Source organism: Pristiophorus japonicus, chromosome 8 (genome assembly GCF_044704955.1).
Source record: "Pristiophorus japonicus isolate sPriJap1 chromosome 8, sPriJap1.hap1, whole genome shotgun sequence".
NCBI lineage: Eukaryota > Metazoa > Chordata > Chondrichthyes > Pristiophoridae > Pristiophorus > Pristiophorus japonicus.
This window is the reverse complement of record NC_091984.1, coordinates 41,982,823-41,995,271: the sequence shown is the minus strand read 5'-3', so window position 1 is coordinate 41,995,271 and position 12,449 is coordinate 41,982,823. Positions and strand designations below refer to the sequence as shown.

At 45.8% G+C, this 12,449-nt stretch overlaps 1 protein-coding gene across 1 annotated transcript in view; it reads left to right on the top strand.

Annotated features, from left to right (window-relative positions):
* ptger4c (prostaglandin E receptor 4 (subtype EP4) c) overlaps positions 1-12,172 on the top strand; it is a 36,047-nt gene extending 23,875 nt beyond the window's left edge. Inside the window, exons 3-5 of the mRNA XM_070888220.1 lie at positions 6,589-6,677; positions 8,773-8,917; positions 11,826-12,172. Of these exons, the coding sequence (XP_070744321.1) occupies positions 6,589-6,677; positions 8,773-8,917; positions 11,826-12,172 (581 nt within the window). The remainder of the gene's footprint in view (positions 1-6,588; positions 6,678-8,772; positions 8,918-11,825) is intronic.
* Positions 12,173-12,449: the final 277 nt, after the last annotated feature.

Here is a 12,449-nt window from a genome sequence, read left to right as displayed (position 1 = left end):
CAGCTTGTCAAATATCACCAAGAAGGAACACCATGGCACCAGGCACTACCAATAGTGCTATGTAGCATTAGGGCAACCCTGAACAGAACTACAGGTCTAAGCCCATTTGAAATTATAACAGGAAGACCCATGTCGCTGCCAGGAACTATCGATTTAAGGAAAGCTGATGCTCACTTAATGAGTGACACTTTGTTATCATACTGCCAGAACCTAACCAATGCTATTAGTTCTGTTTCCCCGACAGGTATCGGCAACTTGGGGTAATCCACCCGAAGGAGGACACGACATCATCCCGGGAGTCTGGGTGTATGTGAAAAAGTTGCATAAAGAACCTTTGGGTGCCAAGTGGGAGGGACCTTATAATTACATTTTGCCAAAATGTATAAACTTACTGTATTACTGATTGTAGGTATTCTAGGCATTTGCCTACTTCTTACTAGCCGACCCTCTGCACCAACGGGAAATAGTAAGGTAGCAAGGGAATTACATGTAAATACCTTTTTATATATGTCATACATTTATGCCAAACAAGGTAACATTTCTAGTTGTTGGGTGTGTGCGCATATTAAAATCAATGCAGAAATGGTCGCAATCCGCACAGTAACCCTACAGAATAGACTGGCCCTTGATTACATGGGAGGTACTTGCGCCCTACTCGGAACTGAGTGTTGCACATATATCCCAGATAGCTCCGAAGAAATTACCCACTTAGCGGAGCATATCCAAAAGGAGGTAGAAAAACTTAAGCAACCCCCATCATTCACTGAATGGCTAGGTTCAATAGGAACTTCATTGGTGGAAGGTTTAATTCTAGTTGTTGTAATTGTTTTACTTTTATATTGTTTGTTTATGTTGATTAAATGTTGTTGTGACCAGGTGGTTGTAGCTGCTGTCCCGCAGGTGAGACACCTTGCAGGTCCCAGCAGACCGTCTGTACGTGGCACAGGGGTATGTTATACTTCAGGGAAGGTTGTTTACTGGTTGAATTAAGATATTGATTTGGATTAAATTGGAATAAGGTTAATTAACCTACTAAAACCAGACTTCCATTGTGGCCACGATGGAACTCAGGTTGTTGTAAATTTGTGTGGAAGCTACTAGTCCGGACATGTGGCGAAACACATCAACAAATTTTAGAAGGAAACTCTATTAACATGTATGAAATTATTTTGTAGAATGTTTAACCAGTGATAGCTGATGTTTTATGATTCAGTTTGTGAAAGAATCAAAGTGGGGAGTGATATAGAATTCAAGCTCTGCAGCCTGGCTGCAGTTTTGAAAAAACACAGACCACATTGCATTAAGTCATCAATCAACTTGACATTTTAGGACCTTGGGTAACGAGCCAATTAAAGGTTAACAGACTATCAATTGAGCCAATAAGGTCAAAGAAGGCGAGTTCTTTTCTGTCAATTGAACCAGGTATAAGTACAGCCATTTTGGTCATGTGGTCTCAGAAGGACAAAGACCTGGCTTAAAGCCAGAAGCTTGTTGCTGCTGCCAGAATAAAGTTATATTAAAACTACAACCGGAGTTCGTATTTCATTGGAAATTAAGAGATCTAACAGTCTCTCCCCAATAAGGAATCTCCCAACTGCAGCTGTTAATCACCTTTGTGATTAACAGTTGGCTCATGAAAATTTTTTAATTCTTTGGGTAGAATAAGAGCAAATCTGCAACATAAAGAGAGGAAAGGGACAAAGGAGGGAGAATTCCCACTGTCCATAATTTTACTGAAAAGGGTGGGTTGAGTACAAAAGAAGAAATATAATGCCCTAGAACCTCCACTTTTGGGCGTTGTTTCTGGCGTGGGCGTTAAAAAAGGGCTTACAGATCGCCGGCTTCCAGCCCATTCTCAAAATACCTAGTTTACATTTTTGAAAATGGGCGCGACCGTGAGCGATATCAAATGGGCGGTAGCGTTAAATTTTTCTGACCTTCTGCCGTAAAGTGTCGCCGTCGTTAGCAACGGCATAGCAACACTCGATTCCCACGATTCAGGAGGTCACAGGTCATCATGACATGCACAGAACAGGAGACAGAGAGAGAGGGAGCTCAGGGGCACTGAAAGCGTGTGTGGCTGTGGTGTTTGCTTGTCGGGAGGCACAACAGAGATACACCAGCAGCAAAAAGCCCACTAAGCGCCAAGAACATAGTTGGCACCGAGTTTTTGTCCAACAAATAGCAAATAAAATGGAAGGGATGGAGGAGGCCCTGGAGCTGGTGGCCAGGAACACTGGTGGCAGAGAGCTCCCAGTGGTCCCGGAGAACCGCACTGCACCCCAAGGTTACGCACTCCCATTGCCAACCACACATGAGAGCTAGCAGCAACATCTTGCTTATGGCTTGGAGCACGCTCTCACCTTGGGACAGTCCTCTCCCATATCCATCCAAACAGCACTACAGCCGTCACCCCCTCCCCCCCAATGAAGCATCGCCTGAGGACCTCCTCGGCCAGGCAGCTTGAAGTCAGGAGGGCATGGGGAACAGGTAGAGGTGGGGAGGAGAAGCGGTGGCGGGGGGGGGGGGGGGGGGGGGAGGGCTGGTTTGTACTGAAATACTGATGATTTCAGACTAATGTTCAGTTTAAATGTTTTTTATTTAACAAAACCTTGCAGCACGTTGGCTCAGATAGCTGCACCATTACACGCTGGTGATTCCTTATCAAAGGGTATAATCACACTTAACTTTAATCAACTTAAACTTTAACTGTCACCAAGGTGATGCCCACCATTGATGTGACCTGCACACTCAGCAGTGTGTCAGCCTTGTAAATAACACCAACGTTCTTTCAGGCAAAGCGATCATTGATGAGCTCCTGACGTAAGGGTCTTGCAACTATCATGCACCATGGGCCCATTTTGCGGTCTACAGGGGGGCGGGGGAGATGGCTTCAGCATCCGCCTCCTCATCCTCCTCTTCCTCTCTCTGGTGAGGTGGATTATCAGACTCATCAGGCACTTCTTGTTCCCTCGTGAAGGCCAAGTTTTGCAGCATGGAGCACATCACCACGAATTGAGCTACCTGCTCAGGGTGGTATTGGAGCTCACCCCCTGAGTGGTCCAGGCATCTAAAGTGCACTCCAATGGTTTTCTCCTCGATATTGCGAGTTGCTCTGTGGCTTTTGTTGTATTGCCTCTCGGCTCGGTGTCTCGCAGGGGGGTCATCAGCCAGGTGACGAGGCCATATCCTTTGTCCCCAAGCATTCAGCATTGACCTTGTGGCTCATAGTTAAACAAGTCAGATACAGTGCTCTCACGCAGAATGTGCGCATCATGGATGCTGCCAGGAAATTGAGCATTCACTGCCAGTATAATTTGCTGGTGGTCGACAACCAGTTGGACATTCAGGGAGTGAAATCCCTTGCGGTTCCTGAAAACCTCTGCATCCTGAAAAGGTGCCCGTATCACGATGTCTGTATAGTCTATTGCTCCCTGCACCTTAGGGAAGTTAGCAATTCGGGAGAATCCTAGAGCCCTCTCACTCTGTGCCTCCCTGGTCATAGGGAAGCTGATCAAATCCCTCCTGCGTGCATACAGGGCTTCAGTGACCTGTATAATGCAGCTGATAGAGTATTCAAACAGGCTCATTTAGACAGACTGTGAAAATTCACAGACCCCCAAGTCAAGGCTGCTACATGCAGTTCGGCATGTTGCATTAACTCATCAATCAACTTGACATTTTCGGACCTTGGGTAGCGAGCCAATAAAACGTTAAAAGACTTTCAATTGAGCCAATAAGATCAAAGCAGGTGAGTTCTTTTCTGTAAATTGATCCAGGCATAAATACAGCCATTTTGACCATGTGGTTTCAGTAAGAACAAAGACCTGGAAAGCCAAGAAGTTTGTTGCTCTCTGCCGAAATTAAAAAGTTAAAACTACCATTGGAGTTCGTATTTCATTGGAAATTAAGAGATCTAACAATTTTGGCACTGCGAGCAGGGTTGCTGAGGGAAGAAACTGAATTTTGGACATCGGACCTACATATTGAGGTAAGCACTCCTCTTTTTTTTAAAAAGTCCTCGGTCAAAAGTCTAAATTCGTCTCTCCTTCTACGCGATTCCGAAAGCCTCTGGTTTGCGAACCCTCCAGTTGGTAGTCGGCTCAAGGTCCCATAGACGTCTAAACTTCGGCGGTGTGTTAGTTAATTAATCACCGACCTATTGATCGGCTAGCAGGTCTACGACTCGAGACCCCAGTAAAGAACTCAGTAAAGAAATGGCAGCAGGAGAAAAGGGCAAAGAATTGCCTACAACTGTTAAAGGTGGGCGGGCACCACCTCAAGTTTCGCTAGATTTAATTCTCAAACAGTTGAAAGAATACATAGAGCAACAATTCAACTTATCTAAAACCTGTATTAAGATCGAACAAAAGTACGGAACCTCCAAAGGACAATGGTCCTTGGACGAGATTAAAAGGGTCTGGGGAAAAACGACCCGTATGAAAAATAAAGAGCGAACTAGATGGTTCCTAGCGGTTATGGGCCAGATTCGAAAGCGGAATGAAATTATAATGCATTCCCAACATGATCGAGAACTGACCAGTACAAAGGACCAATTGCAAGCAGTTTGTGCACAGCTGCGACAGAAAAAGCTTGAACTTGAAAAGCTGGAAGCGGAAGTTAAAGATCTTAAAGGTGAAATTAAAGAATGGAAAAAATCATTTGGTCAAGACACAGTAATAAGAAAAGGAAAATGTATTGATCAATTCCCAGGGTACCCATGTTTGGATAAATTAAAAGCGCAAACCCGAAGACACGACCGAGGAATAGATACGGTTTCTGAATCCTCCGACAATACAGTGTCGGAGGATGATGAAGAATTAGGGGTGCTCTTTGCCCCGTTTAAAAAAAGACGAGTTGTAGTCGAATCAGAAGAGACTGTGGATGAGGGCGGAACCAAAAAAACAAAGAGAAGGGTGTACGAAGAATACTTAGTTCATGATCCGGCAGACCCAGAGAAAATTGATAAATGGTCAAAGGAATTGCCCAATCCAAAGAAAGGGGGAGTAAAAATGTGAGACCAATTGGACCGCTTAAGAAATATATATCAACTTCATCCCTGGGACGGAGTGCAAATTTTGACCATAATGGTGCCAAAAATACAGGGAAGAAAATTGCACGACAAGGTAGATGAAGCTTTGGGGCAGAATGAGCAAGAATTAGACGCAGGATGGGAAGCGATTAAACACTGGCTGCAAGCCTTCAGTCCAGCTAAGACAGACTGGGGAAAAATTGCAGCCTGCCAACAGAAAGGAACAGAGGAGGTCCTGGAGTATGACGAGCGGTTTAGATGCACGTGGCTAGAACATTCGGGTATGAATAATACGGATGAGGAAATGGATGAACAAGCGTTTGGACCCCTGAAAGCAGCTTTCGTGGCAGGTCTAAAGCCAGAACTGTCCAAAATGCTTAAGGTAGTGTTACCGGACTGGGAAGGTAGAGGAACTACCTTTGCAGCATTGATGGATCGATGTAACCAATTAGATCGGGATATGGGAGCTAAAGTCCGAGCTATACAGGCTATGGGATGGAAATCCCAGGATTCCGATAAACAGTCATTAGGAAAATTACCCGGAAAATGTCATTATTGTGGGAAAGAAAGTCACTGGGCCAAGACGTGCAGGGCAAAACAGAAAGGTCATGGCTGGGGAAGAGGACGCAGCCAGGGATACAATTCAGCCAACAAACCAGGCTTGTCACAAGATAACGACCTCATAGAAGCATTTAAGCGACTGACAATACAACAACAGAAGGAGTTACTTGGGATAGCAAAAAACGATTAGAGCCCACCCTGGCCCCCATCCTCGCACTAATACAACAAAGGGGAGATGGGCTATATATATATATAACTGTGAGGGTGGGCGATAAGGCTGTGGACTGTCTTTTAGACACAGGGGCGGAATTAACATGCTTACCCAAACAATATGTAGACGATATCCTGCTAGCTTCAAACACAGAAGAACAGCATGAACAAGATTTACGAGCTTTGCTGGATCACCTTCGGCTGAAAGGACATAAAGCCAGCATCGACAAAGCACAAATCACCAAGAAGGAACACCATGGCCCCAGGCACTACCAATAGTGCTATGTAGCATTAGGGCAACCCCGAACAGAACTACAGGTCTAAGCCCATTTGAAATTATAACAGGAAGACCCATGTCGCTGCCAGGAACCATCGATTTAAGGAAAGCTGATGTTCACTTAATGAGTGACACTTTGTTATCATACTGTCAGAACCTAACCAATGCTATTTTTTATTTTTTCTTGGTGTTAAGCACATGGGAAAAGTAATGCTTGGCGATAAGTTTCCGAAAAATGCCCGCCAGTTTCCATTTTGTGCCAAAATGGGCGATATATAGGCGTTATCCGTCATTTCAGCGGTAAAATGAGCGTCAAGCAGGTAAAAAAAAGTGGCGGTTCTAGCTCCCAGTATTTACGCTGATCTTTTCACTCAATTATTGACAGGAGCATTGTGACTCCCAGATAAAGGAAAATCTAGCAGCAGCAATGTGAAGGAGAGAACGAAGAAAGGCAACTATTTACTCTCCTCTCTTGGAGCTTTGATGTTTTCCCCTCTTTCGCTGTTAGATATTTTTTCTATTAATTCACGGGATATGGATGTCGCCAGTAAGCCCATCAGTTATTGCTCATTCCTAATTGCTCTCGAGAAGGTGGTGGTGAGCCGCCTTCTTGAATACAACTGAGTGGCTTACTATAAAGCTGTAGACTGCAGGAAGATAGCAGTGGGCTGGTCAGGTGGACAGAAAAGTAACACCAAATTGGGGGCATTAGTCAATACTGAGGAGGACTGCAACATATTACAAGAGGACATTCATAAACTTGCAGAATGGGCATATCATTGGGAAATTCAGTTCCAACACAGATAAATGTGGAGTATTACATTTTGGTAGGAAGAAAAGGGAGGACACATTACTTGGAGTCTAGGTGGGGTAGAGGAACAAAGGGATCTCAGAGTACAAATACACAAATCGTTAAATGTTGTGCTACAAGTTAGCAAGGCCATTAAAAAAAGCAAACCAAGCACTAGGGTTTATTTCTTGAGGTATAGAATTGAAAAGTAGGGAAGCTATGCTAAATCACTGGAGAGGGTGCGAGGGTATACATATCAGGAAAGGATGAACAGACTGGGTCTCTTTCCTCTTGAAAAAAGAACGCTGAGGGGGTGACCTAATAGAGGTCTTTAAAATTATGAAAGGTTTTGATAGTGTGGATACAGAGAGAATGTTTGCACTTGTGGAGAAGAGCATAACTAGAGACCATCAATATAAGATAGTCACCCAAAAAATCAATAGGGAATTCAGAATAAAATTCTTTACCAAAAGAGTGGTGAGAATATGGAACTCGCTACCACAGGGAATGGTTGAAGCGAATAGTATAGATGTATTTAAGGGGGGGGGGGGGGCTAGACAAGCATATGAGGGAGAAGGGAATAGAGGGTTATGCAGATAGATTTAGACGAGGAACTACAGGAGGAGGCTCGAGTGGAGCATAAACACCGGCATAGACTGGTTGGGCTGAATGGCCTGTTTCTGTGTCGTGTATCCTATGTAATGTAATCCTATGTAAAAACAGACAACAAAGGGATTTGGCATTGCTTAATGGTATATACTTCAATGTAAGGAGTCGACTGAATAAGGCAGATGAACTGAAGGCACAGCTAGATACGTGAAAGTATGATATACTGAAACATGGTTAAAAGGGCAGGAATGGAAGCTCAACATTCCTGGTTATAGAGTTTTCAGATGAGATAAAGAGGGAGATTTAAAAAAGACTTTACACTTTTACCGCTACTGCCCATATCTCGGCAGTATTCCAGCGACTTTTCGACTTTTCAATACTGCCGGAATGCACCTAAGTTCCAAAGCCGCTAGTTTTGTTTTTTCCCCCCCGACAGTAGCGGTAGTGGTAGTGATCAGACGGGAGCGGTATTTTTCCTCGTGTAAGGCTGGCATCCTTGGCAACGGCCTTACTGTGCATGCGCGTTTTTTATTTCTTTTTCCCGTGATTCGGGGGCCAGGGGTCAACCCACGCATGCGCAGATGAGGAAGGGAGAGGGAGAGAGAGAAAGAAAAGAGAGACTGCCTACCTGTTTGTTCTGTGTGCTGTCATTCATTCGAGGAGAAATCATTCATCTCTGTTTCTTATTCATAAAAAAAGATAGAGGTCACTTATTATAATAGATAGTGAGGATCAATTAATGGTGGAAGCTAAGGTAGGAGGGAGGAAGAGGGCAAAACGCTTCACGATGGATGCCCAAGCTGCCTTGGTCCACGAAGTGGAGGCACATTGGAACCAATTGACCCGGGGTGGTCGTGGGAAACCCACCCTGGCTGTGTACCAGTGAATATGGGCAGAGATTGCAGAGACAGTGTCCTCGGTTGCCCAGGTCCGCTGGGGGCCAGTCCACTGCCGCAAACGCTGGAACGACCTTGTTTTGGCCACGAGAGTAAGTAATAACTTTGATAACATTAATCATGCACTGACTCATTAATTAAAATGTAAATCTGGCACATTGTGATGTTGTTAATCTTGGTAAGCTTGGTGTCACATAATAATTACTATCAATGATGTTATTATATTGTTTTCATGTATTAAGATGTGTTCATCAGGCATCATCACTTGCATGCTAATGGTGCATTAATGGGACAGTGTTGAAAGGTATTTGGGGTGAGTAATTGTGGATGTCTATCTGTGTGCTGCGTCCTAGAACCTGGGCAATTCTCTTACACCATGCTATTGTCATCTTTGCAGAAAAAAGTGTTTTCAATCGCGGTGAGCGTCGGTGCACCGGAGGAGGGCCGGCAGAGCTGGAAGAGCTCACGGATCTGGAGGAGCGGGCCGCAGCCCTCACAGGGGCTCATGATCGCTCGGCCACCCGTGGGGGTGCAGATCTGGTGTTGGTGCCACATCAGTCACGCATAATCCCCGGGCTGTGCAGCATTCATGTAATTGAGAGTCATGTGAACATAATGTATAAATGATGCTAAGTAATGTAATGTAATGCTGGGACCAAGAAATCTTATTATAATGCCATGCAGTCTCTGTAAATTCTGTTCATGTTCATTGCATGCAGTGTCTCTTGGTGATATATAATGCAGTTGTGTTGCTCCTCTACATATGCCTACATATGTCTGCGCAATGTAGCGTTAAAATGTCATCCTGAAATTCCCTCCCTTCCCCTTCTGCTTTCCTCTCATATTACGCATGAACATGCTGAGTCCACTGGAGCACCAATCCTTGTACAGGTTTTCTTGACCGGAGAAGAGACCAAGGAGGATGATGATGATGACGACCCCCCTCAAAATGTAATATCTCCAAATTTGCGGATGACACTAAGTTGGGTGGCAGTGTGAGCTGCGAGGAGGATGCTATGAGGCTGCAGAGTGACTTGGATAGGTTAGGTGAGTGGGCAAATGCATGGCAGATGAAGTATAATGTGGATAAATGTGAGGTTATCCACTTTGGTGGTAAAAACAGAGAGACAGACTATTATCTGAATGGTGACAGATTAGGAAAAGGGGAGGTGCAACGAGACCTGGGTGTCATGGTACATCAGTCATTGAAGGTTGGCATGCAGGTACAGCAGGCGGTTAAGAAAGCAAATGGCATGTTGGCCTTCATAGCGAGGGGATTTGAGTACAGGGGCAGGGAGGTGTTGCTACAGTTGTACAGGGCCTTGGTGAGGCCACACCTGGAGTATTGTGTACAGTTTTGGTCTCCTAACCTGAGGAAGGACATTCTTGCTATTGAGGGAGTGCAGCGAAGATTCACCAGACTGATTCCCGGGATGGTGGGACTGACCTATCAAGAAAGACTGGATCAACTGGGCTTGTATTCACTGGAGTTCAGAAGAATGAGAGGGGACCTCATAGAAACGTTTAAAATTCTGACGGGTTTAGACAGGTTAGATGCAGGAAGAATGTTCCCAATGTTGGGGAAGTCCAGAACCAGGGGTCACAGTCTAAGGATAAGGGGTAAGCCATTTAGGACTGAGATGAGGAGAAACTTATTCACCCAGAGAGTGGTGAACCTGTGGAATTCTCTACCACAGAAAGTAGTTGAGGCCAATTCACTAAATATATTCAAAAGGGAGTTAGATGAAGTCCTTACTACTCGGGGGATCAAGGGGTATGGCGAGAAAGCAGGAATGGGGTACTGAAGTTGCATGTTCAGCCATGAACTAATTGAATGGCGGTGCAGGCTAGAAGGGCTGAATGGCCTACTCCTGCATCTATTTTCTATGTTTCTATGTTTCATGTGCCGAACATGTCCTAGGGGATATTGCGGGGGGAGGCGGGGGGTGGTGTGGTGTGACTGAAGGGTCCATTATACCTGTGACCACCTCTTCCTCAGTCGAATCCATATTTTATGGATTGGGCTCCGAGGAAGTAGCGGGGCCAAGCGGTGTGCAGCAGGGTACATCGAGTGTTACAGCCTCTGTGCCGAATCCAGGGAGGCTGATTGGGCAGGGCAGGTGTGCTCGAAGACAGGCAGATGTCGACCTGGACATGGTTGCACTGACTAGGGCGAACGTCGACATTGGTCATGTAAGCAACGGCGTAAACATCGACAGCAACGGCGTAAACATTTCGGACTTTAAGTTTTGGACATTACTTTTTCATATTTCAGAAGAGCTGGGACAGGCCGAGATTTGTTCCACAGGAATACACATCAGATGGGCGGGGATAGTCTGGGATGGCTGAAAGCAGGTGGAGGACTCTTTTGTCATGTAATGGGAACTCATCAGTGACAGATCAGGTAAACTGGTCAGTGCTCAAGCCATCAAAATGACTGAGAGCCCCGGAGCGTGGGAACCTCAGGACAAAGGAAGCTATTTGGCTACCCAGACTCGTTGGAGCCTTTATCCCCAGGAACAGCCCAGTAACAAAGACACAGGCTGAAGATGTGATTCATTGCTCTTAGTTGGACTGCCTCAGGCAAAGGACTGGTTTTTGGCACGAGAATTCAGCAAGCATCTTTCATGTATAAGAGAGGCAATTTGCTGTCATCTCTCTCTCTCCTCTTCTACGCTTGCTGCTTTATTCAATGCATTCAAGGACCGAGCACTCCGTCAGGGATGGAGAGAAGAAACCATCTAAGAGCAAAGAGAGCCTCGCTATTTCGACTGGGAAGCTGACCTTGAGACTGGACTTGGAAACCACAGATTGGTACAGAACCAGAAGATAAGCCTCGTCAGAAGAAGCAGCGAGTAAGCCAGAGGGGTAACTGGTGAGCATTATCCCAACCCACACATCCTCTAGACCACCACATTGTGTGAAGGGGTGTCATGTGTCTCAACCAAGCCTTAGGGGTTTAGTGGGGAGGTTTCTGCGTGGATCATAGGCGTATGCACAGTCTGTTGGATAGATTCGGTGGTGCCCTGTTGAGCCAAGCAGGGGTGTTTTAGTGGGTACTTCTCAATAGAGGCCTGTTCAGATGGGCCAGTGTTGTGTGTTGTACTGTGTTTGTTTTACACCACCAGGGTGTGTTTTACTGGAAGCAGGTGTGTGCTTTAACTTGAATAAAAGCATTGTGACGGTTGAGACCGAAAGATCTGTCTATAACTGAGTATTCTGTTCACCACTATAATTCCTGGGGTCTAGAACTGTTGTAAGGGGGATGATTCGAAACCACCAAGTTGGCAAAACCACTTACAGAATCTGGCGACCACGAAGGGACCCTTGGTTTGAGTGAACAGACAGTTATGGAAGATCTCAAGGTCAAGAGTCCGGCAATGGGGTTTCCTCGTACATATTTGGAAAAGTTAATGTAACACAGGGTGTTAGACCTTTTGTGGGCTACAGGTCCTGAGGACAAAGCTGCTGAGTGGACGGGGAGTACGGAGCACAAAAAGGCAAAAGAAAAGGCCATTTGGCTCCTGTGTTTGCAGAAGCAAGTCCAGCTGTTCCGGGAGCAGGTCGGTAGGCTTAAGGCAGAGCTCCAAGAGTCAGAGGAGCAGTCAGCCACAAGGGCCATAGTGGGGAACAGATTAGTGGATGAGTTACGCGAGGAGAGGCAGGAAAGGCGTACTCAGGAGGAAACCTCCCGTAACACCGGGGAGTACCTGCAATGCCGGGTCATCGAGGCCAAGCTCAATGAGCAGGCTGTACAGGAGGAGAACACCCGCTTGACGGGCTGGAGGGGCAACTGAGAGATATTAAGACAGCTTGCAGGGTAGCTAGCAGTAGGGCCATTGAGAGTGGGAATCACGGGCCCTGCCAAGAAAACATCCAAAGTTTGACTCGAGCTCTATCCAAAGCCAAAGGCATGGTTTGTTTGATAGCCCCGGGGGAAGCTCGGGTGGACTGAGAAGAGGAAGAAGATAGCGAGGATTGGGGGCACGGTAGGAATATCTAACCACCACCTGAAGTGCCACAGGGACTGATGTGTCCCATAAGGCAGCAGAAGTTCGGCCCGCCCATAGACGT